General features: G+C 37.5%; 1 protein-coding gene across 1 annotated transcript in view; it reads right to left on the bottom strand.

Moving 5' to 3' along the window:
- The window catches only part of parp8 (poly (ADP-ribose) polymerase family, member 8), a 276468-nt gene that overhangs the window by 24236 nt on the left and 226014 nt on the right, over window positions 1-26218 (bottom strand). Inside the window, exons 14-16 of the mRNA XM_069923074.1 lie at window positions 9121-9213; window positions 5642-5767; window positions 4437-4502 (exon numbers count right to left, since the gene is read on the bottom strand). Coding sequence (XP_069779175.1) covers window positions 4437-4502; window positions 5642-5767; window positions 9121-9213 — 285 coding nt within the window. The remainder of the gene's footprint in view (window positions 1-4436; window positions 4503-5641; window positions 5768-9120; window positions 9214-26218) is intronic.

The following is a 26218-nucleotide window of genomic DNA, read 5'->3' as shown; positions in this document are numbered from 1 at the left end:
TCCTCACTGTGCTGTAGGTTTGGAACAGGCCACGGGCCACGACGATTTAAAAATCCCATGACTGCAGGTCTGGGCCTAAGATGGCAGCGCTGATTATCAGCAACGGTCACAAGGGATTGAAGACTCCGAGGCACCAGAAAACAGGTTTAGCATGGTGGCAAACCACTGAGGGGCTCTGAGGCTGAAGAACACAGGTGGTGGGCTGTTGGTGACTTGAGGCGAAGAACCCCAGTAGGTTGTGGGCTGCTAGCGACTGCAGTCAAAGGACTCGCACCAGGCTGCGGACTGCAGGAGAATGGCAGAAGGGGTACAGGATCGAGATGTGAGAGGGTGCTGAGCATGCTGGAGGTTTCCTGATTGGGTTAGAGGAATGTATTTGGAACTCAGAATACAGATAGTTTGGACTGAAGGCTGTGTGATAGTTTATGTTATATTTTATATAGATATGTTTTATACAAGATATATTGTTGCAGGTTTTTTTAGTGTAGGTCACATACAGATACAAACACTTCAAAACAGATCTCATTTAAAATGCTGGAGCTCAGCTTAAACCGGACAATCCAGGCTCCGAGTGCCTTTGCAAAACTTTGAAGAATGCCTATAAGGACTTCACAAGTAGGTGTTAATTATTGGACATGCTGTGGAGTAATGGATTATTGTTTTAGAAAGCAAAAGATGAATTAACTCAGAAGATTAAGTCTGGAGCCACAGTCTGAGTGCAGTTGGCTGTTCTAAGAGCACCTCAAGGATGTGTGTTTAGCCCACTGGTCTACTCATTATACACCCATGACTGTGAGGCCAGGCACAATTCCAATGCTATCTAAAGGTTTGTCGATGGCTCCTTGCACTCAATGTTAGCAAAACCAAGGAGATTATTGTGGACTTCAGGAGGAAGTCAGGGGAACACGACCCAGTCCTCATCGAGGGTTCAGTAGTGGGGAGGGTCAAGAATTTCAAATTCCTGGGTGTCAACATCTCCGAGGATCTATTCTCATGCAATCACAAAGAAAGTTCGCCAGCGGCTACACTTTGTGAGATGCCTGAGAAGATTCGGTATGTCACCGAAGACTCTCGTAAGCTTCTACAGTTGTACAATGAAGAGCTTTCTGGCTGGTTGCATCACCGTCTGGCATGGATTCACCAACTCTCAGGACAAGAATAAACTCTGAGAGTTGTTAACTCAGCCTGCAACATCACGGGTACCAGACTTCACTCCATCGAGGACATCTACATGAGGTGGTGTCTTAGCCTCTATCCTCAAACACTCCCACCACCCAGGCCTCTTCACTCTGCTACCATCAGGAAAAAGGTACAGGAGCCTAAAGATGAGCACTCAATGACACAAGGACAGCTTCTTCACTGCTGCAATCAGATTCCTGAATAATCAATGAACCAAAGACACTGCCTTACTTCATATACTATTATTTTTTATTTTTATAGAAATTTTGTAAGATGGTTTTAATATGAATGTTTAGACTATGTGCAGCCACAAAACACTGAATTTCTTGACAATAAATTGGAGTTCTGAGACTTTAAGCTGATGGACTGAATGTTCCAGACTGTTGTCAGCAGACTGCATGGCTTTCCTGTCTGATAGGATTACAAAATGATCACACACAAGGAAACAGAGAACAACATTACCGTGATGAACAATACAGAACAGGCTGATTATTTTCACCAAGTGCAGCTCCTAATATGATTAAAAATTATTGATAAGCAGAACATGCAATAGCACAGGAAGAGTTTATTAAATGTGTATTTTGAAGTGTTAGTGACTAATTAAAACCATGAGAACTGATGCAAAAATGGGTAATGCACATTTGGTAATAACTCAGTAAATTGGAAATAAAATTCAGTTATGGTGGACAAAACCACTACACATAAAGCCTAAAATTTAATTTAAAATGTTAAATGCCTTGGGTTGGGTTATTATGCTAAGGATACTATATCAATGCTAGCTGTTTGAAAGTCTGGACAGTACCTCTTGATTAAAGTACTCACTCCAATACTGCTTAACAGAATACATAGAGTTTTCAAATAAAAACAGAAGTTGCTGTAAACAGTGACCATATTAGGGGCAGCACCTGGAAGTAAAGGAGGAATGTTAATATTTCAGGAATAATTTTTCATCTGAACTGGCATCTATGAAGATGAATTTCACATGAGAAGGAATAGAATGGGGGAAAGGAATGGTAGCAAATGATGAAGAGAGAAAATAAATCGATCTTAAAGCGATTAGGTAGAGAATAGGAAATAGCAAATTGACAGAAATCTTAATTGTGTCAGGAAGAATGAGATATGATTGGAGAAGTCATTTCCTTGGGGGACAGCTGATTGACCAATGTTATTGCAACAAAATACAACCTCTGGAGGAACTCAGCAGGCCGAGTGGCATCAGTCGGACAAAAAGAATTGTTGACGTTTTGTCAGAACCCTTCAACACTGTAGAGGGGAGATAGCTGTATAATAGGGACAGGGCAGGGGAGGTGAGACAGGGGTAAGTACGAGATGAGAATGACAGACAGATAGGGGAGCTGAGGGATGGGGATGGGGGTGGAGACAGAGGCAGTTGATTGGCAGATGCCAACAGTAGTGAGTTAAGAGAGAGAATTTTTTTTCAGCCTGTTTTAAAATATTACTGAGTTTTGTTCACTCTGAGATGACATTCAGATGGGCAGCAAGATTCTACTTTGGCTGTACTTACCACATAGTTATATTTATTCTTCAGATCAGAATGGAAACCAATCTGATGGCACTAGATTAATCACAATGTTTATAAAGTGTAGATGAGATTGCAGAGAATAGAGTTGCTCCATGAAGTTAGGAGGTGTCTAGTTGTGGGATGATTTTGCTCCTTCATTACTGATTCATATTCAGGTGTCAGGCATGATTAAAGAAATTTTTAAGTGCACTATACAGATGATATTGAGAAGGTTGACTTAGAATGCAGGAATATACTGTCAGTAGGTCAGAAAAATAGAAAACAGAAAAGTCTGAGATAATGCAGAGGTGTGAGAAAGCAAGGTAATTTACAATAGATGTGAGGATATTGAGTAGAGTGGCAGGCTCAAGCAACCTTGGAATGTATGCAGATGGACAGACAGCGTGACAGGTAGATTTATCTAAAAAAAGACAAATGTAGGATCCTTTCTATAATAACCGTAACATAGAATATAGGTGCAGGAGTTGTGCTAGAATTGTTTCTACTTGTTTTTGCCACAACTTGAGTACTGTTTACATTTTTGACTATCACATTACAGAAAAGGCATGATTGCACTGGTGAGTAGATCCAAGAGGTGCATTGCCAGGGCAGGACATTAGCAGCCATGAAAAATGATTGATGACATTAGGATTTAAGCAGAGAGGCAGAGAACTGAAATGATTGGTGTATAAAATGATCAAGGGTCAAGGTAGAGTTGATAAGTGTTTATTTCCTTTAACTTAAAATATTTAAAAAAAATCAAGGGATCTGGAAGAAACCCTGAACATATTTAAAGAGTACTTGGATGTGGATGGTGGCCTGTGACCGACAGGGCTCTGGGTTAAATATTGAGAAATTGAATTTAGTTGGAGAGCTATTTTCAATCAGTACGTTCACAAATGGCCTCACATGGAACATTTTCCATGATTCTGCAAAGTATACCGAAACAAAAATGTTGAAGCGACAACAAAGTTATGGACCTCAGTGAAATGGGTTGTTGGATGATGTGCCGAAAGGTACTCACCTTTGGCCAGTGATTCTGCGGAGAACTACCAATAATACCCTTCTTGCGGGTTATCTTGTCTCTGGCTTTTGTGCTTGCTGTTTGCAATGTATCAGCACTGGACTTGCACTGAGTTCCTGGGTGGTGCATGGACAACCTGAGCTGAGGACTGGAAGCATATTTCTCCACCCCTCAGTTTTCACAAGGCATAAGTGGGTTAAGAACTAAATTCGCATTAATTGGAGTTGTTGATCTTAATTTAAAAGTTGTGCAGTTAAGTATTTTATTATTCTTCACTTTAGTTCATTCCCAGAAGTTTAAGTATAATTATTGGTTTTTATTGATTTTTTTTTCTACTTATTTACTTGATCAATTTCTAAACATCTCTGAACTGACGACTGTGAGTTGTTAAAATGCCAAACAAGGGAACTGAAGGGGCACCACCTAAGGCCTAATGGCCCTTCATAAAGTAGTGCAACATACAAGCAATGAGCTCAATTGGAATCAAAAGACTATGTCTGGTTAGTTCAGGTCAAGTTGAGGGAGGAATGTACATGGCAAGAGAGATTGTGCGCAACCAGTTGAACATTTTTGTTTTGGAGGAAAGGATTAGCTAGAACAGAAAATAATCACTATGCACTTTTTGATTCATTTACAGGTTATTGAAAAAAAATAAGATTATAGTAGATATTGAATGCAGGGTAAAACATGCTGCCAAATTTTGGTCCTTACCTGGGTCATTTCCCTGATAGATGTTATGCTGTCCAGTGCTTTAACTAATCGTTCATAGTCTTTTTTCTTGTTGAAAGAGGGGGAAAACCATTTTTAGAGTTTTATAATAAATGGAACATCATGATAAATAATTATAATGAGCTCCATTTCAGCTGCCAACACGGAAGAATCAGAGTTTTAACTGTGAATGAAGCCATTCAACCATTTCAGGCCAGCATCGTCTTCCAAATGAACACAATCATTATTTATTCAACTTGAACACATCATCATTATAGTCCCAGTTACTATATTAAATCTTTTCAACCTTACCTTGAAGGCTATTATAGTTTTTGCATAAGACATTAACACTGATAACAAGTTTCATGAACTCAACACTGAAAAGAAACTTCTCCTGGATGGTGTTTTAAATAATTACATTAATTCTTGCATTTATGGTTCCTTATTTTAAACTGTGACCAACTGCTAGCCTTCCCTATCTAATGATAAATAGAAAAACAGACTGTCAGGTAATCTGGAGTAAAACATGAAAGTCTGCAGAAACTGTGGCTTTGGTTGGCTTCGCGGACGAAGATTTATGGAGGGGTATGTTCATGTCTGCTGCAGGCTCGTTGGTGACTGACAAGTCCGACATGGGGCAGGCAGGCACGGTTGCAGCAGTTGCAAGGGAAAATTGGTTGGTTGGGGTTGGGTGTTGGGTTTTTCCTCCTTTGTCTTTTGTCAGTGAGGTGGGCCCTGCGGTCTTCTTCAAAGGAGGTTGCAGCCCGCCGAACTGTGAGACGCCAAGATGAACGGTTGGAGGCGATATCAGCCCACTGTGAATGACAGTCAAAACACAATGCTGGAGAAATTCAGCAGGTCAAACCGTGTACTTCATATAGCAAAGATAAAGATACATATCCAAAATTTCAGGCTTGAGCCCTTCATCATGACACTCGTACCTTGAAATTTTGGATATGTATCTTTATCTTTGCTATATGAAGTACACGGTTTGACCTGCTGAATTTCTCCACCATTGTGTTTTGACTGTCATGCAATCTGCACTACTTTAGTGGGGGGGGGGGGGGGGGGAATCCTGTTTTGAAGATTGAGCAGCATCTGCAGACTCTGTGTTTCTCTGTTTCATGAATCCAGTATAAATCTTCAAACTAAATAATATACATATTAGACAGTCAACATGAAGCTTAATTAGCAAGTAAATAAAATACCCTTGGGTTAAATGCTAGGCTCCGATAATCAAGTGGGTCCACCACAGATGGATATGGCTCAAAAATGACCACTTTTCTTGGGGACTCCAAAGCAGATCGGCACATAGACACCAACAAATCCACCACCTACAATGATAGAAGGAAATCAATTGGAAATAGGTGGGTCACAAACCAAGAGTAATGCCCTTCTCATTTATGTTGCAACTGGGTGAAATTCACAATCAGAAGACCCATGGTCCACAACCACAAATACCTGTTGGTCAATCAACATGCATCTGCTTTGTGTGAATTTAACTCATCTGACAGCACAATTCTTTTGTGCATCAGAGCAGCTTCAATGACCTGTTTCAAGATTTCTGAAGTTGACACTTCAGTCCAATATTGAGGTTATGTGCAATGTGGGAGAATCAGAAGCTGATTACATTCATCTCACTTGTATATGTAAGTAACTTTCTGCTGTTGACCATTTAAAGAGTCAACTGCAATAACTAGCAGAGCACTTTCAATTATCTTATGTTTTTGTCTAATATCTGAATACTGTTGAGTCCATTTTCAGACCCATGTTAATGAGGCAATGTTTCATCTTGGGTGGACAGAATCATCAAATAAAGATGTCATTTAAAGTCAGAGAGTCACAGAGGATGGAATTAGACTCTTCAGCCCACTGTTGAACTGTCATTAATTCTACACTAATCCCAATTACACCAATTTTGGTCCATTCCATAAACGCATAAACCAATGGATCATCTTTTGATTAAATTTGTTAAAACAAGTGACACCTAGCTCTGATCACTTTGGCATATCACTGGTTACAGACCTAAAATCTGAGAAATAGCCCTCCTACAGCAGCCCTGACCCCTTTCATTGCGCCACCTGTGTATCCAATTAGTCAACAAACCCTGAAACCAATCCGATCTGACTTTCTGACCAGCCTACCATACAGGACCTTCTCGAACGTTAGGTATACAGGAGTGGAATTTCCGTGTAAGTTCTCCATTTTTTGCCATGTAAGTTTGATTATGAGTTCACAATCTGGATAAGTTTGCTGGAATTTCCAGACATCATATGCTGACATTTTAATCAATGAACTGTAATGGAAATTTTACCCACTCCCCCAACCCTTGGAGGTTAACTTTTGAAGTAAGTTAATATTCTGCTTTGGAGTTTAACTCAGAAACCTTCACTTTAATACTAATATCAAATTTTTTTCCATTTATTATGCTGAATACTTTACATTCTCTCATAGTGATATTGTATGTTAAGACCAAATATTGTCAAATTCATCCAACTTTTAGCTCAAAACTATAAATGAGGGCAGTCAATCTCAAAGGTCTATTTTGGTAATATTGTGCAGACTCTGTCCTTTGAAGTTCATCCAATGTAACATTCATTACCTACCAAGTATAGCTTTAAAGAAATGGAAAATGGATGTAGCTTCTGGATCATAATAGAGGAAAATGCGATTTTCTGCCCTTCTTAAGATGAAAGCAAAATTCACTAAGAAGGTTTAAGAATAGGACTTCAGATCCAAATTTATCAGCATTTAACTTAAAGGAAAGAATGAACTTCAGAGTGTCACAACAGTTCAAGCTTTATGGCTTCAGAGTTTGGTCCTGAGCCTGAGTGCTGTCTGAGTTGTTTCTTTTCTCCATTTTCCCAGCATGTTTCCTCCCATATCCCAAAGATACTTTGATCAGTTATCTCGTTTCGGTAAAATTTCCATTGTGTAGGTGGGTGGGAAGACACACGTAGAAATAATAAGTGACAAAGGTATAAATAGTTGAACGGAAGTTTTCTGAGCCATAAACTCATTGATTCCAAAGATGCCCTTCTATGTTGTGAGAAAATGTGAAATAATAAAATATGAGATAGCTATTGATAAACCATGATTTTAATTAAACTTTCCAATTGAGAATCAATTGGATTCAGGTTGAATTCCTGATTTATGCACCATTTAATGAGCAAGTTTCCTTGATAACAAATCATGATTTATAAATCTCACCCTGTTTAATTAAGAGAATATTTCAAAATGTTTTTATTCATCTCCAGTTAAATCTTAGCCTTTAGCGAAGGCAAAGATTAATGCTGGGATAATAGTAACTTTTCATTTCACACGAGGAATTATTGTGTGGATTTATAACACATACAGCTCAGGTTTGGTCAACTTAGATTCACTTTCTGGTCAATTAATGGGCCAGATTATGCTGATGCGAAAAACCATCATATACCTACTGAATTTATAGAACATGGGATATTGTGCCTTGTAGCATTGAAGTATGGGACACACAGGAGATTAATTTGCCCCAGCACATCAAGGGGAGTTCCAAACTTATTGAACTGGGGAACAGGATACACTTCATATCCAGTCCCTCAGTGTCACATCCATCAAAATAGCTGGTGCATCTAGCGCAGTTCCATTCCTTGAAATGAGGGTTACAGATGTTCATTAAAGAGGGAGAGAAAGGAATTTTTATTTTATTTTACTTTTTATAAACATTAAAGATTTAAATAGACTCTTCTTAATGATGATTTGTGAATAATTTTCATTCTTTTAATATTTTCAAAATAAGTAGTTAAAAAAATGGTGTTGCTGGTGCGGACCTGGGGAGAGTGAGGAGTGAAGGGACAGCGCTAACCCCAAAGGGTTAGGGTTTAAATGGCTGTTAAAGGAACTGATGGTGTTTTATTTTAAATACTGCCTGTGTTCGGCAGCAGCCAAGAGGAGTTTCAGACTCTGGGGGAACAGCGGACGGGTGCAGGGCACCCGTCCCCATGGAGAAGCAGAAGACAACTCTGAAGACAGTGACCGCAGTGGTGGACCAGCGAGAGGCTCTGCAGCTGAAAGACACACACAGGCCACGGGCTGGTGATGACTTGAGGTCAAAGGGCCCACACTAGGATGTGGGCTGCTCTAGTTCTGTGTGGCTGCAGAGGCCATAGGAACACTGGAGGTGAATCAAAGGAGCCTCAGGGACTCTTTTGCTTCTTTTTCTCTGACTGTAAGGGTCGCCAGGAATGCCAATGGCGAATCTTTGTCTGCCTCATGACAGAATAAACACAATATTATGTAATATTACATTTCTGTTTTATTACATGACAATAAATAGTATATTATCTAATCTGATCTGAAAGAGCATTGGAGGTTTCTGGAGCCAGAGTGTTAGTTTACATAGTCTCTAGCCTAGTGGCCATGTACACTCTGAGGAACTGAAGGTAGTTGTGATTCCCCAGTCACTAACTAACATCATAATACAAGAGTATTACAGTCTGCACATTTCATTACTTACTAATGGAAACATTGTAATTACTGTCCATGCAAAATTTATTAACTTCTTTTATTTCTGCCTTTTGTGTATTTAATCTGGATTCCTTGTATAAAGGGAGAGCCGAATTGTCCTGAGCCACCCAATCCTGCATTGCAATCTGCTCATTGTAACTGTCAATTTCTGTAAACTGCGAAGTCAGAGAAAGATAAATACCTGGGCTCCTGTTGCTATTTCATCTGCAGCTTCATTCATCACTCCCAATGTCTGGAAGGCAAAAACGCACAGCTCCCGTTCACATACAGTGGGCTACAATATAGAAAACAAAGTATGGTTAATACAGAGGCAGGTTATGAATATTTTATGGCTAAATCAGCAATAAATGCATTAGTTGCTAACATCACTTCAACAGATAAATAGATTGTATATGTGTTTTCTGAAGTTTCTTATAAGGATGCATTTCTACTAGGCACTCATTATGGGGATACACAGAGGCTTATGTAATCCAGTTCTCTATAAGTTGTCAAGTGCTGATATAAAACCTGCAATCCGTCATCTTAACTCCGCCATCTCTATAACACTGAGAGATTCGTGAACTACATGAGAAACAAAAGAAAATTTGAGCAAAAGCCATGGGACACTGTTGCACTGTTTTCTATAGGTCACTTTTCAAATCTGCTGATCAGAGGATAGAAAATACAACACAAGAAGGAGCTAGAAAAACACCAAATTAACTTTAAATCTGGGAAATTGTCAGGATGTTAACAAATGAATGATTGTTGATGAAATGTACTATTATTGATAAGTATTATTAACTGTGTCTCATTGTAGTGTTGTTGCCTGACCTGTTATATATTTTGTCCATTTTCTGTTTAAATTTTATTTCAGTAACTTGAGTGATTACTCATTGGGCAATTTAAGATGACTTTTCTAATCCCACTGGTGCACCATGGGAATTGAAAATTTTTTCAAGGTAACACAGAAATTTTATTTTTGAAGATTAGCTGGCATTAGTGAGCAAAGACTATAATTTGAATTCCTGCAAAAAATTTCAGATGGATCACTATGCCATTCAGCGAAAAAAAACCTGCTGTGTTTATTTTGTCGAAGCAATACTTGACTCCAGTCTCAAAGCAACATGGTTAGTTCCTGACTGTTTACTGCATGGGTTGAAGAAGAAATTCTCTGACCAGCATTCCAGGGAAATCAGGGGCAGGCAGTGATCCTAATGTTTGAAAACCTCAAAGATATCAAGGAACTTTCAGCTTTGAGCATATAGAATTCAGCATGGAGTTTCATGACATTTATTAACCTCACATCCATGAGACTGATTCCTGACAATATTGTGTGCAGAAAAAGGCTTAAGTCTACACCAGAGTTTTGCTGCCTTAAAGAAAATGGATCTCAGATACTTCCAAATGTGCTTCATAATATGAAAGATTTTGTAAATTAAGTTAAACAAATTTATTTATGTATAACTTCTCTACATTAGATTAATTGTCTCAGAATTGCCTGGCAGAATCTCCCAGATCATATTCAATCAGTTGCATTAATTGCAATGTAACCAGTGACCAGCAGCTGGCAGCACTAACTAAAGGACAACAATAAATATGTAATCTTAAGAGGTTGACAGGCATTTATTCACTGTTATGTGGTATTTCCTCTACATTACAATGTATATAATTAAATGGCCCTAATCAAAGGCTCAGTAGTATTTTCTAGTGATAAGCTATCATGTGACCCTTGATCCCTGTGCAGCTTCTGATGAAGTTGACCACTCCATTATCGACTACTATCTCTAAATCTGCACACCTTAGCAGCTTTAGAGTAAAACAGTAAAAATTGCATTGCTTAAGCTTCATCCTCTGTCTCACTTTTGATGGTCAGGACTTTAGAAGCACAAAATCTTACACTTGGATGTTTTATCATATATGGCTTTAACCTTTATGATTCTTCTTAAACTCAACTCACGATCAAACTTTTACTTATCCGTTTTTCTTATTTACATCTTAGATTTGCTATTAGGTTTTAACTTACCATGCACCTTTTAAACACCTTTCAAATAGTTCTTGAATCTGCTAAGTAAAGAAGGTGAGAGTGATCTAGAAACATGATGAAACTGAAAAGTGGGAGAAACATGGAAGAATACAGTGGGGAAATAAGGGTAGAGGTAGAAGGAATCGAACAGAAGGGTGAAATGAGTGAATGGGGCTCTGGGGTGATGTGGTTAGGAAGGGAGACCATAAAAGAGGGAGGAAAGGCATGAAGAGATAGAAGCAGAGAGTGGATTCATTATTAGAAATTAGAAAATTCTACATTCAGACAATTGGTCTGTTGGGTACCTCTAATCTGACATTTATTTTTATTCCATTAGTTCTCTCAAACCTTTATTCAGAAAAATGCTTGTCAATGCTGTCATTCATGTTTAATACAGCTCCTACAAACCACTTTGGAAAATTTTGCAACTATATAGTCAACATATCAAAAGATTGATGTTCTGATCACTCTAGGTCATTGCATCAGAAAACCTTCACCATGTACTTTGGGTAGAGGGAATAAGAACTTAGTTATGTATTCCTAATTGCATTTTAACTCTAGTGACAAACATCTATGTGTAAACATAGATGTTTACACAACCTAGGTTGGCAGATTTGAGAAGGAAATTGCTGGTGTGTTAACTTATAAATTTTGAAAGCAAATCTACAGCATGGTATAAGCCAATTCCAGCCACTTAAATCCATGCCACCCAATTACACCCAAATTAACCTACAACCCCAAACTTTTTCTAACTTTACATAACTTTTCAATTGCTCAAAGTTAAATCTTCTTCCCGAGATGTCGAGTATTTGTTTAAAATAACATTATGTTCATTTGCAGTCACATTTTTCATCTCTATCTCTTTTCCACCTCCTAACAGAAATAGTGAATGATGATCAATTATATTTCCAACATGCCCAACTTAAGAATAATACGAACACACTGTTGCATTAAAGGATGCTTTATTGAATCTGGACTGTATCCTGGTTTGAAGTGCTTTCAAAGAGTTGGAAAAATGTCTGTATGTATTTTGGTCAGTATGGTTTATTGTGTGAAAAATCAAAAATTAAAAAAAAAATTAAAAGAGTCGGAGGTTACACTGTCACAATTCCTAACTAATCTCTTTTCATACTCCCTCTGAATAGAAAGAAATGTTGCTCACCAGTCATGGCATTCCTGCATTTTCAGAGAATGCTGATGCTCTTTCATTGATTTGCTAACTGCTTAACAATGTGCTCATCTATAAGCACTGCAGGCAAGTGACCTGGTTGAGCGAGGTAATGCTTTATACTTTCTGGCATCAATGAGGCTTGGCAAAATATTTCTTCCTGTTTTATTCAAGATACAGATCTATTTGTGCAATGAAAATAAATCTTGGTGAAATTTAATGGATATCAATTTTCTATGTAAAACAGGATTAAATTGTCAGATCCATTCTGGGCAGGTCTTTGCTAAAGGCAAGAAACTGAGTGTCAGTCTAGGAGTCCATTCAGCCTTGACAAAGTATTGCAGAGTGGAAACTAGATGCCAAACCATATTCAGTGGGAGGTGCAGTGTGTTGCTAGAATACAAGGTTGGAGAAGATAAAGCCCATTTTTCAAAGTGTGCCTCAGGCAGGAATACAACAGCCACAATTTCAAGACCTGTTCCATCCATTCATACAATGTATTTTATTAGTGAAGTATGGTTTTAAACTATTTACTTTCCATTATCTTTTTTTTGCCAGTTGCTTGTATTCTGAACAATGGGGATTTTACTATTTGTAATTTAGGAATATTTAACAGTTTTTAAAAAAAAGTTGTCTGCAGAAACCCACGACTATACATAAAATGCTCTCCTGGTGTTCAGTTTGGTGATTACACCTTCTACAATAATCTACCTTTCATCAAATATTTAGAACAGCCATGTAAATTAACTGTAAAGTAAAAACGAACTAAAAATACCAATAAAGATATATGCTGGGTGATTTATTCTAATTTTTCTGGCCAAATTAGATAGTTTTCCCTAATTTATAATCATTTTTTAGGATCCACCTTTATTATGTATTCAGAGGTAAATTATATCACAGTTATATAACCGTATAACCATTTACGGAGCGGAAACAGGCCATGTTGGCCTTTCGAATCTGCACCGGTTCACTGATTTTGTGCGCCCTCTTCAGGCATTGGTCCCGGTAGATCTTCATTCTGCTGCGTCAAAGCAGGAATTTTATTTATGAGCTCATTACTAGTGGGAGAAATTCAAACAGGGTGACATAGATGCAAAATAAGATTCATTTATATCTGATATGTGTAAATATGTCTTCAATCAGAAGAGGTATTTATACATAAAAGGAGCATAATCGCCTGCTCAAGTTTTTAAAAAAAAGATGAACTTACTAATGTGCTCATCAACTTGCTAATGAACAAAAATATGGATCGTGCAGTGCTTTTATGCAGGGGTGAATTACGAGCCGGCTTCCGCCGTGACGTGAAACATAACGGCGGATAGGGAAAGCCGCCTATAGTGAAAATGGCGACTGAAGAACAGGTACAGCCGCTAGTGGAGATCTGTGCATGCAGTCTTAGGACTCAGGCAGATATTCTGCACACGTAATCGCCTTTTTGACCATATAGCTTCTTTAAGATTTGTGCTCTTGAGTCGCGGTCTGATGGTGCCATTGTGACGTTATAATTTCTACATTTTGGAGCCACATTCAGCGGCACTCCTTTTATGGAGAGATGGAGTGACTCTGAGTCTAGCCCCAAAGGTGGATGAAAGATGGAGTGAGTTCGACCAGTCAATCCTCCTTTGGACCTTTTATGGAGTTAAATGAAGCGATTTAAAAACCAAGAATACCTGTATTTACAAATGTGTTTTTTCACTATAATAGGGCCTAGAGTCTGGTAAATCACTGAAATTTTCTTCCCGTGAGGGTGGATCACGAGAGGCAATTAAGGTATTGATAGATAATTATTTAAAAGATCAAGGAACTGAAAGTGACGTGGAACTGGCACGTAAAAGAACTCAACGCTAGCACGAATTGATCATTACCACATTGAATGGTGAAGTTGGCTTGAGGAGCTTAGTGGTTAAATCCTGCTCCTGTTTTCTTCTGTTCTATAATGATTTTTACACTGAAATGAAGGAAAAATTCCATTTAAGAAATTTGCATACTTACCTCCAGAGTGGACATTTTTCCTTTTCCTAAGCATTTTTACACTGCCTTCCTGTGATATGGGGTTTGTCAGAGGGTGATTGTCACATTCATTAGCGCAGTTTCTTACAAAGTGCCTGCAGTCAATTTAAACTGCAGCCACTCTGTAAAAACGTGTAAGGATCATTACAGGATGGAATTTAGCAAACAAATTCCATAAGGACATTTTTACCCTGCCAGCAGAGCCAAAAAATTGTGCAAATTTTCTGCTTCTCAGTGACTGTGTAAAAGTGCCCATCTTAACAGCTATCAGGAGTAAAAGGGACAGTTGACTGACATAGTGCAAAAATATGCTGAATGCAATAAAATATTTGTTTTATGGGATTTGATATATTTGCTCAAAAATTACAAATCAATCAAAATATCCTATTAGATCAGACAAAGCATCTAGTGATAGCCAGTGTTTAATCTATGAAGACCTGACAGGCATAAAATGGAGGAGTTGAATTTATTACTCTAACAAATTGTTCTTGGGATTTCAGATATACAATCTTGTTATGCCCTGTGGAATTACCATTGTTCACCTGCAGAGAGAAAAACAATTTAAACTTGTACTCCATGAAACGGTTGATGAATGAATTGTTTCAACAATGTCTGAAGCAGCAATAATTAAATAGGCTGTTGTCTGGATATTGTTTAAACTCATGTTAAATGCACACCGGAGTACAGTAAAAACATGAACATGATTATAACTTTAGACAGAACCTCAGTAATAGATTATATTGCGTAGTATTTAATTTTCAGCAGTTTTTCTTGGCTCAAGGGCATTTATCTACTGTGAGAGAACTCTTCTAATGCCATAATAAAGGATACTTCAATATATAAGAACTTACAAAGGTCGATTGGGAGAGGCTGTCTGCAGGTAAAGGGATGTCTGGCAAGTCGGAGGCTTTTAAAGGTGAGAGAGGAAAGGTTTAGGGCCATAATGTTCTTGTTAGAGTCAAGGGCACGGCTGGAATGATTAGATAATACTGATAACAAGGGATATTGAGGCTCTGGTCAGAAAAAAGGAGGGGTTCTTCCTTGGACAGTAACATGAGCTTTTTTTGCAGGGTTCTGGGGTTTCTTGATTATGTCACTGACAGAGCAGGGCTAATGTATATGTTTGTTAACAAGGGAAAATCACTTTATTGTATGAATAAGCAAAATGGTCTAAGATAGAGCTGAATATGTACAAATATAAATATGAATAGAATACTAAAATTTATCAGTTACATTAATGGGATAAACAGCACACTTTAAAAAAATTAAAGGCAGATAATAGTTTTATTCTACAGTAAATACACCTTACAAAATTGGTACATAATAAGTTAAAAAGAGATTGGGTGGGACAAGTCATATCCTCCTCTTATAATTCCAAAGCTGGGTTGGCGGGGGTGGGGGGGGGCAGAGCAATTTTAATAAATAAAAATATACTGGTCTTGATCAAAGGCACATCGCCCAGCAGGCTGATTTCTAATGGCACATTGTTGGATATATACAGAATACTGGTCGCTCATGAACATATATGCTCCAAATTTTAATGATGAATTCTTCATACATAATGTTTTCTTAAAAACATTGGAGAGTAAACAAAATGTACTGATTGGAAGAGATTTTAATTTTTGCTTGGACCCAATCATTGATAAATCAGCAAGGAGACAGTTACAACCCACAATGAGAGATTATTAATTCTACTCAAAGATTCAGGACTCCTATACAAGAATAGACCTGTTTTTAATGCCTGCACAAATGAAAAACAGTGGTTGAGATGGAATATTTAACCCAACTGTTTCTGACCATGCACCTCGGACTTAAATGATAATGATACCTGAGAGGGAAGAGAGCATCTACAGATGGTGTCTTAATCCTACCCTGTTGAGAAGGACAGATTTCTGTAATTTTATCAGGGAACAAATAGAATTGTTTTGTGAAACACATCGTCCCTCCACCAACAATAGTTTCCTAATATGGGAAACATTAAAAGTTTACCCGATGGGACAGGTAATTTCATATACAAAAAAAAAGGAATATATGGCAGAGGTCAATGGCCTAGAGAAAGAAATAACAGAATTAGAAAAAGAATACCAGAGAATGGGTTTGAAAGGAAAATATAAAACTTTGGTAAATAAAAAAATTGAAATACAAAACATTACAAACATATAGAATGGAGAAAAAAAAACATTTTAAAGTTAAAGCAGAAGTATTATGAATTGAGAGATAGACCGTGTAAAGTTTTGTCATTGGCAACTAAAGGTAGGAGATATTAAGGATGATAAATGCAATTCAAATAGAGTTTGACAAATTAACATATCACCAAAAGGAAATAAATTATACTTTTAAACAATATTATACAAAGCTATACGAATTAGATTTGAAAAGCGATTCTCTTTGAAATAGATTAATTTCTCTTGGCGATTGAGCTGCCAAAATTGAAAGATAGAGATCAGAAGGAATTAGATACTCCCTTCACTAGTGAAGAGATCAAAAAAGCCCTGAATGCATTACTGGCAAATAATTCACTGGGAGAGGATGGTTTCCTACCCGAGTTTTAAAGAAAATTTAAAGACCTCGATGGCTCTTATTATAGAAGTATTGGACTGAGCAGTTGAAATCAAGAATCTTCCAGAATCCTTCTCAACAGTTATTATTATGGTACTACCAAAACAAAACATCTTCATAAAGATCTATCTTCTTGTTAAATCCAGATTACAAAATTTTGGCAAAAGTACTAGCCAATAGACTAGGGCATACCTATCTAAATTGATAAATTTGGGTCAAGTGGGCTTTGTTTAAAAAAAACCACACAGCAGATAATTTGAGCAGATTATTTAAGATAATACATTTATTTAAGACGAAAGAAAATCCAAGTATAACTATATTATTAGATGCAGAAAAGGCATTTTATCCGACTAGAATGGTCTTTCCTATTTAAAGTACGAGAAAAGTTTTATATGGTCTGAACATTTATTGATTGGATAAAAACTCTTTATCATAAACCACAAGCAAAAATTATAACCAATGGCCAAATGTCATTGATGTTTCCTCCTTTGAGTAGATCTAGCAGTCAGGGGTGCCCACTGGCTGCAGGCCTCTTTGTCTCGGCAATTGAACCATTAGCAAAAATTATAAGGAGAGATCCATATATAAAGGGATTCGGAGTTGGCCAGGAAGAGCATAAAATTAATTTATTCACAAATGATGTGCTGGTATACTTATCATTATCTGACTGAATCCTTGACCAAACTACAGACTACACTGGAAAAATATGGAAGAGTATCAGGTTATAAAATAAATTTGGAAAAAAGTGAAATTATGCCATTTACAAATTTTGATTATGAGAGATATCAAAAAGGAAGACAGTTCAAATGGAAACTAGATGGAATTAAATATTTAGGAATAATGATAGATAATAATCTCAAAAATTTATATAAACTTTTTATCTCCCCCACTTGGATAGATGGAAGAGGATTTACAAAGATGGAGAGATATGCCTATAACATTAATTGGAAGGGTTAATTGTGTAAAAATGAAAGTAATGCCAAGACCGCAACACCTCTTCCAATCATTGCTGATTTCTTTGCTTGAGAACTTCTTTAAGACACTTAATGGTCAAATAAGAACATTTCTAAGGAATAATAAGATGCCTAGGATCGCCATGGAAAAAAAAACTGACTTGGGAATACAGGTTGGGAGGATTAAGATTTACCAGATTTTAAAAATATATATATTATTTAGCAGTCCAAGCAAGGCCCCTCTCATCCTTTATCGAAGAGGAGAACTCTCCTTCATGGATCCAAATGGGACTACATACAATGTGAGAGGGTGCAGCGAAGGATTTCATTTATAAATGGAATGTCAAATTAATAACAAAAAAAAGGATAACCCCATTCTAATATATAAAATTAAACTTTGGTATGAGATTAATGAAAGTATTGGAAAAAAATGTGGGGATATTACCAAAAGCACCATTTTGTAAGAGCAAACTATTGCCCATGAATTTGGGTAATGGAATTCTAAATATTTGGCATGAGAAAGGAATTAAACATATTGAGGATTGCTACAAAGAAGGGCTACTTATGTCCTTTGAGTAATTTAAACAGAAATATAATCTGTCAAATGGAACCTCTGATTTCTTTAGCTGAAGTCCTTTCTGCAAGAGAGATGGGGCCCCACAATAATCCTGCCCTCAAGCAATGAAGTGGAAGAGATGTTTTGATTGGGAATTACACCCAAATTCAGAACTAGGATGCTTTTTGCTTGCCAAGGTGAAACTAATAAGCCAGGCCTACAAAGCTCAAGGGATAGGTGGGATTCGGATCTAGGTGTTACAATACCAGAGGAATGCTGGTCTGACTAGTGTTTGAACAGTATGACATCAATGATTAATGCGAGATATAATTGCTTCAATATAATTTTCTATATCAATTATACCTTATGCCACAAAAACTAAATAAATCAAAATCTGAAATGTGCTTTTGATGTGGCATCGAAACTATAACCATATAACCATTTACGGAGCGGAAACAGGCCATGTTGACCTTTCGAGTCCGCACCGGTTCACTGATTTTGTGCGCCCTCTTCAGGCATTGGTCCCGGTAGATCTTCATTCAATAACGATGGGCGAATTCAATGCAGGTGGAATCAGATAATAGCAAAACTATGAGCAAACAGATTGGCTGTCTGTGTACCAAAAATAGTAAAACTTGACGAAACTGGATTTATTAAGAAAAGACAAACAATGGACAATATCTCTAAGTTCATTAACTTAATCCATGCAGTACAAGGAAAGAAGACTCCAACAGTGGCAGTTGCTTTTGATGCAGAGAAAGCCATTGACAGGGTAAAATGGAATTATTTATTTAAAGTACTACAGCGGTTCAACCTACCAGAGAAATATATTAATTGGATTAAAGCATTATATAAGGGTCCATTGGTGAAGGTGACAGTAAATGGATATATAATCGAACCAAGGTCAACTAGGCAGGGATGTCCACCATCTCCCTCACTGTTTGCTTTAGCTATAGAACGTTCATGCATTCCACGTGGTCATGTGTGAAGGTAAGATCATTCTGGTATGATATCACTAAAACACTAAAAAGAATAACAGGAGTGATCTTCACACACAACTCAGCGCTATATCTTCAGGGCAACCTTATGGATGTGAGCAATAAACTGACTAAATTTTGAATTTTTTTTGTTGCAGTGGCCCTTGCTGCGGCCAAGAAGTGTTTAGCAATCAACTAGAAGTCTGATTCTCCTCTACTTATTGGTTGATGGGTCAGGGAGATGCGGAGTTGTATACCTATGGAGAAAATTATGTATAACTTAAAAATAAATATGACATTTTTATTAAGATATGGCAACTATACTTAGTCTATATAGGGGTCCAATTGTAACAACTTGACCCTTCAATGCACGTAAAGATGTGATATCCCTCCCAGAAAAAAAAATAGTTAGAAAAGAAATTAGAGCTCTGATGGTACGCAAAGTTATATTCTTATATTGTTGGGTAGGGGTTCATTTGTTTTTTGTTCATAAATATTTAATATATATATTTGAAATGTATAAAGTTTAAAGACTGTATGAATATATTTATGGGAAAAAATAAAATATTTGAAAAAAGATTCCACTTATTGTCATGTAATAAAGACAGTGCAATGTTACATGAAATTTGTTTTAATCTGCTCTGAGATAGATAGATTCGCCATCGGCAGAAATTGCTTGAAGCGCCTCTTACAGTCAGAGAAAGACAAGCAAAAGAGAGTCCCCTCAAAGTCACCACGTGCCAATGGATTAGTCTCCAACAGTCCTGCAGCCACACTGAGTCCAGTCCAATCATTAGCAGCCAGAGGTCCAGATCCTAAACTCCAATATGATCAGGAAGCCTCCAGCACCCTCAGCACCCTCTCGCATCCCAGTTCCAATACCTGGTACCCCTTCAGCCAGTTATGAGCTAGTCTCCAGCAGTCCACTGCCAGGTGTGAAAACCTTGATCGCAGTCACCAGCAGCCCACAGCCTGCATAGGTTCCTTACTTTGAGTCTCCAACAGCTCGCTGCCAGTGTGTTCTTCAGCCACAGAGTTTCTCGCTGGTCTGCCGCCGTGGTCACCATTCCATGGGTTGTCTCCTATGCATCTCCTTCTCTTTTATTTTGAAAATTTTATTTAAGAATTTTATAAAATATTACAAAGAAAGAAAATACAAAAATACAGATATACATAAAAAAGAAAAGAAAAAAATACAAAATATGAAAATAATGGTAATATCCCCCCACCCCTTCCCTCCCTCTACTAGCTACACTATCTTAACTCTCTCCCCCACCCTCGGAGCCTTACAAAAAATTATACATTTAAAATTAATTAATTAAACTCTTTACATAACTTTTACTTAAGATCAATAGCCATACAATCCAAATATAAACTCCACATTTTAACAAAAAAAGAATAATTATTTGGCAAATTATGTTATTTTTTCCAAATATAAACATGATTGCAGTTCATTATGCCATAATGTATATTCAATTCCACATCATTTTTCCAAGTTATCACTATACATTTTCTAGCAACCGCTAACCCTAACCGCAAAAATGCCAATTGTGACTTATCAGCCAATCCCAAAATAACAGCATTCATGTAATCCAATAAACAGATCATTGGATACATTTACAAATCGATTGTAAATAAATCTCTCAAAAATTTAATAACTTTTTCCCAAAAGGATTTAGCTTTCTTATATTTCCATACACAATGCATAAAAGTACCTATCTTTTCTCCACATCTAAAACACAAATCTGTTGGTCAAAATTCATATTTCTTCAACTTCTCAGGAGTCAAATATAATTGCTGAATAAAATTATAATTAACCATACTATATCTCACATTAATTAATTTTGTAACACTATCAATACACATATTTGACCATTCCTCCCAAGACAATTCAACATCTAAATCTTTCTTCCATTTCTCTTTGGTCCTATATAGCCCAACTTTATCCATCTTTTCTTGCAGCAACCTATACATATCCGATATAAATCCTTTTGTTTCCTTATCAACCATTAAAATCTCAAACTTAGATTGACTTGGTAAAATTAAATTCTTACCAAATTGTGTTCGCAAAACGTCTTCTTAAACAGGGTATGGTCTGCCCATTTTCTGGTGCCTCGGAGTCTGCAACCCTGCGTGGCCGCTGCTGATCATGGGGACTGCCGTCTTAGGTGCAGAACGCATGGATGTAGTATTTCCAAATAAAACCAGCATCAACTCCATTCCAGGCTGTTTAAACCTGTATGTAGCTGATGGCAGTCAGACTGGGAGGTTGAAGCCCACGGGAGCACTGTGATTTCGCTCTATGCTCTCCATGGGTCTGCACGAGTGGCAGTGCTGCCATTACAGCAGCTCTGGAAGTGCTGCCATTTTCTAATGTTAATCTCAACCAGTAGCCCAGCTGAGATTAACCTGAAACATACTGGAGATAGAAATGAATACAAACAAATGACTGTCTGCTTTATTCCCTATGTCTTCAGCTATTCCTGATCTGCCTGTTTACTAAGTGTCTGTTTTTTTTCATTCTTGCTCCCATTGTCTCCTGCTCACATCAGTTCTGCCATATACTGATCCTCTATAAGCATGCGTACTATCAATTATTTTAAATAAATGATCTTTGTTATTTAAAATAATTGATTTTCTATTCCCACATCAGGTCTAATCTGGAGTAGATTCAACTGGCAGTTTCCCAGTGTAAATGCAGGGAAATCATTGCAAATTTGCTCTTCACTGCAGGAATCCCTGAAGAGGCCAGTATTCGAGCACAGCAAGCAATGAGAAGTCGCCAACAAATTCAGGATTTCCACATTTAAATGGGAATCCAAAATATGGCTGGATTTCTGTGGAAATATCAGTATTTCTGTGCAGGCAAATCCCTACAAAACCTGGATCATGTGCATCTCCCTTTTCACTTAATCCTGTTTTTGTCGAATTCTGTTCACTTGGGATATTTTGCATTTTTAATGACTTGCTACTACATACCAACAGAAGTTAACTGACCTCCTGAGTATTTCTAATAATTTTTACAGGGTTTCAAGTTGACTGAGAGTTAACTTGGATTCATTTGAGATTGACTGACAGTCTGTGCCAATAAGTAGCCTGTCATCTTCAGTGGTCCAGGCTTGATCCTGACTGCCAATGCTGTATTTGTGGAGTTTCCATGTTTCCCTGCAGCTGCATCGTTTGTTTCCTAATCACTTCAGTTTCCTACCACATCCCAAAGAGGTGCTGTTTGGTAGGTTAATTAATATAAATTGCTGCAAATGTAGGTAGATGGCAGGAAAATCAAATGGCAGGGGTTGAATTGCACATGTACGAAAATAGATTATAGGGAAATAAATGGGGGAATAGGATTGCTCCGAGGTTGGCATGCACAATGGGCTGACTGGCCTTTGGTATTGAAAGCAAATATGAGATGTAATATTTAAGCATTCCCTCAACCACGATATATTTGTGGAAAATTTAGTCACATGGCAAATTTCAAGAATTATGCAACAGAATTAGTTCCAATATTTGTGAGGCTTGGACATTGAGATATAGGTTGAGCACTCGTTATCCAAAGATCTCAAATGCTCCAAAATCCTAAACCTTTTCAGCGCTGACATGACGCCACAAGTGGAAAATTCCACACCTGACCTCACTTTCCATGTGAGGCTCTGACGCTCTGTTTGTGCCAGTTTGTTATCAACCATCATTATCACCAGACCTAAATGCATTACTCACTGTGTGTTTTGTTTTGTGGTACAAAGATATTGTTGAAAATGATGAATGGCGAAATAGCCAAAATGGTTCTGAATCAAGGTAAGTACAAAACATTATTTTCATGTGAAATCTGAAATTTATCTCCACCTAACATACTATGTTTGAGTGTAACATTACCAGCAACATTACTGCATTGAAAAAAAGTAAAATCCAGTGTACTGTAACCTTTTGATAAAAAAAACACAGCATCGTAGGTGGAGACAGCCGTTATATGTTGTTGTTGCTTAACAGATGATACAGGTATTCTGCTGATACTTCTGTGCTGCTTGATTACCCTTATCACATTATTTCAAAATACAAAAAAATCCAAAATCTGAAACACTTCTGCTCCATGCATTTCGGATAAGGGGTACTCGACCTGGAATATGCTAACATAGGAATATGAGAAATGAAAGCAAGTGTTGGCTGTTTGGTCACTTTTGGCTGCCCCACCTTTCAACAAGATCATAGCCAGTGGTTCTCAACTTTTTTTCTTTCCACCTTCATACCACTTTAAGCAATCCCTTACTAAGTAAATCACAGAACACCTATAGCATAGGGAATACTTAAAATGGTATGTGACTGGAAAGAAAAAAGGTTGAGAACCACTGCCTTGGTGCCAAATCTCTGCACCAACCCCATATCTCTTGGTTTCCTTAATAATTGATTGAACCCTGCCTGGAATAAAGCGAGGGAAGCTGGTCTATGTTGCAAAAACAGCAAGGCAACTTATGTTATGTCAATGGATCTGAGCACTGTTATGAGCCAAAGGATCCCAAAACCCAGCAGCAATAGGTATTCAACATGACAAATAGTTACTTGAACAAAAGCTGTTTTTAATTATCTTTAAACATGAAAAAAGAATCAAATTTTAACTTATTACTATTAACTTAACTAACCTAACTTAACCCCCTTCTGATTCTAAGTGCATGTGTATGTAATAGCCATATATAACCATATAACCATTTACAGAGCGGAAACAGGCCATGTCGGCCTTTGAGTCCGCACCGGTTCACTAGAACAACTCCATTAGCTCAAACCTCCCGCTCTCCGCTAATAACCCTCCAACCCCCTCACCTCCATGTACACATCCAACCTTCTCTTAAATGACAGAAAAGGACCCTGCCGCAACTAATGTGTGTGTAAATTTAAGAAAAGTTCTTTGGTTCACAGTTCAATCTCACTTCTCACTCTTCCAAGTACTCTGGTTGCAGGCAATTCTTATACTGTGCAAAGAATTTAACATGTAACATGTATAATGTTCACCAGGCTCTGTGCTCGAAAGGTAAATGGTTACCGCTCAGGAACGTTCTTGTAGGGTTTGCAGAGAGAGAGATATATAGTTCCAGGATTTCCACAACTAAAATACCACCATTAGTCACTTCAATGTCTTGATGATGAAACAAACTTGCCCCATCAGGGTTCTCCAGATGATAACCTCTTTCTTTCAGGCGACTATAGAGTTCCTTTCTGTTTCGCTTATTCCAAGAGAAACATCAGACAGGGAGCACTTCCAGCCATCCGTCACTCTGGAGCTTCTGATTCAGTTCCAACAAGCTTCTCCTAGCTTATTACAGTTTTCTGTGTCACACACACAGACCAAAGACTCTCTTCTGTCTCTCTATCTATCTGAGATTCAAACTTCCAGCAACATGTCCTTCTATCTCTCACTTGTAAAAACCCCTCCTTCTCCAGCAAACAATATGAGTTACTTTTCTGCTCCCATCTGTTTTTATTAGGTAAACAATAACTCTCAATGACCGCTGAGTGAGCACATTGCAGAGAGGTCAAAAGCCTTGTAAAAAGGTCCAAAACAGACAACCTGGCTCTGGTTGTTCTTCCAAGACAATAGTCCATTCACTTCATGACATCATTTCAATTAACACCTACTTGTGAAATGTGCATAGCATTCTCCATAGTTTCTGTAAGGTCACTGCATATGAATTCTTCAGTATTTTAAATAAGATCTGTTTTAAAGTGTGTGTATGTAACCTACTGTAATTTTACCAATTTATCTCCAAAAAACATTCGCAAATATTCCATCACAGCACAATTAGACCCTAGTGTTCACATTTTGTAACAAAAATAATATACTTCCAATGGATACACTATAGAGGTAGTTAATAAAATTAATTCTGAATGTAAATGAGAACAGATTAGAGAGGATTAACCCCATGATTTAGAGATGATGTGGAGGTAGGGTGCACCGTGATACATGCACAATGTTATTCAATAACAAACTATTTTAATACACTTGTGGATGTAGAGTTAAATTGTGAGGGAACACATTTAAGCTCGATAATAGGTGAATGAGTTTCTACTTAAAATTATAATAACACTGAAATGTATCTTCCAGGGAAGCTAATCAAATAAAGATGCTAAGAATATTAATGCTATTGCTGGTTGGCAGACAGGAAGAATTGTAGGGAGAAAAGGAGAAAAATATCAGTGGACACATTATCTTTATCCTTGAAATGCTATTCAATTTTAAAGGAAGTATTTTAACTTTTCTAACAGCAGAGCTGACAAATTTTATTCCATAAGCATATTTGATCTTTAAATAGTGAAATATATCACCATACTTTTATCAGTATTCCTATTGCAGGGCTCCTTACTGTTTAAGCCTGCCTCTCAGTTCACCCGCATACTGAATTTTGATCCTGATGCACACCTAATTCATTTTAAAGACTCTGATATCTGCATGCAATATTTGATTAACGATGAGGGACTGCAGCTTCTTAAATTATTTATTTTCAGTGGTAGGGGTGTGGATGGCAAGGTCAGCATTTATTGTTCACACCACATTGCCCTTGGGAATATTTTGGTGATTGTGCAATTCAGGTGGACTCTCGTGACCATGTTAGATGGGGAGTTCCAGGATTGAGATGCAGCAGCAATGAAGGAACTGTGATACAGGTATGCCCTGCTTTATGAAATTAGAGCATTCCCAAGAAACTTTTCATAATCTGAAATGGCGTAAAGTGAAGAAGTGATTGCCATTGATTTCTATGGGAAGTTTTTTTGAGCGCTTCCAGACATAGAAAATTACCCATCAAATCATACTAAATAACACATAAAACCTAAAAAGCAGGAATAATATGATCAATACCCAACATATAAAGTAGAAATAATTATGTACAGTGTAGTTAGGCTGAGTCTTAGAAGGTTGGGTAGTGGGAGGTACAGGAGACTGGGATGTAGGAGAGAGAGGAAGAGCTGCCCGGGGGTGCACACGCAGCCTCTATAATGGCTCGCTGCTTTCGTAAAAGTGAAAATCCTTTTGTAAAAGTGAACACAGGTTTCTTCGTAAAAGCAA

Source organism: Narcine bancroftii, chromosome 3, assembly GCF_036971445.1.
Source record: "Narcine bancroftii isolate sNarBan1 chromosome 3, sNarBan1.hap1, whole genome shotgun sequence".
Classification (NCBI taxonomy): Eukaryota; Metazoa; Chordata; class Chondrichthyes; order Torpediniformes; family Narcinidae; genus Narcine; species Narcine bancroftii.
This window is presented reverse-complemented; position numbering and strand designations above follow the sequence as displayed.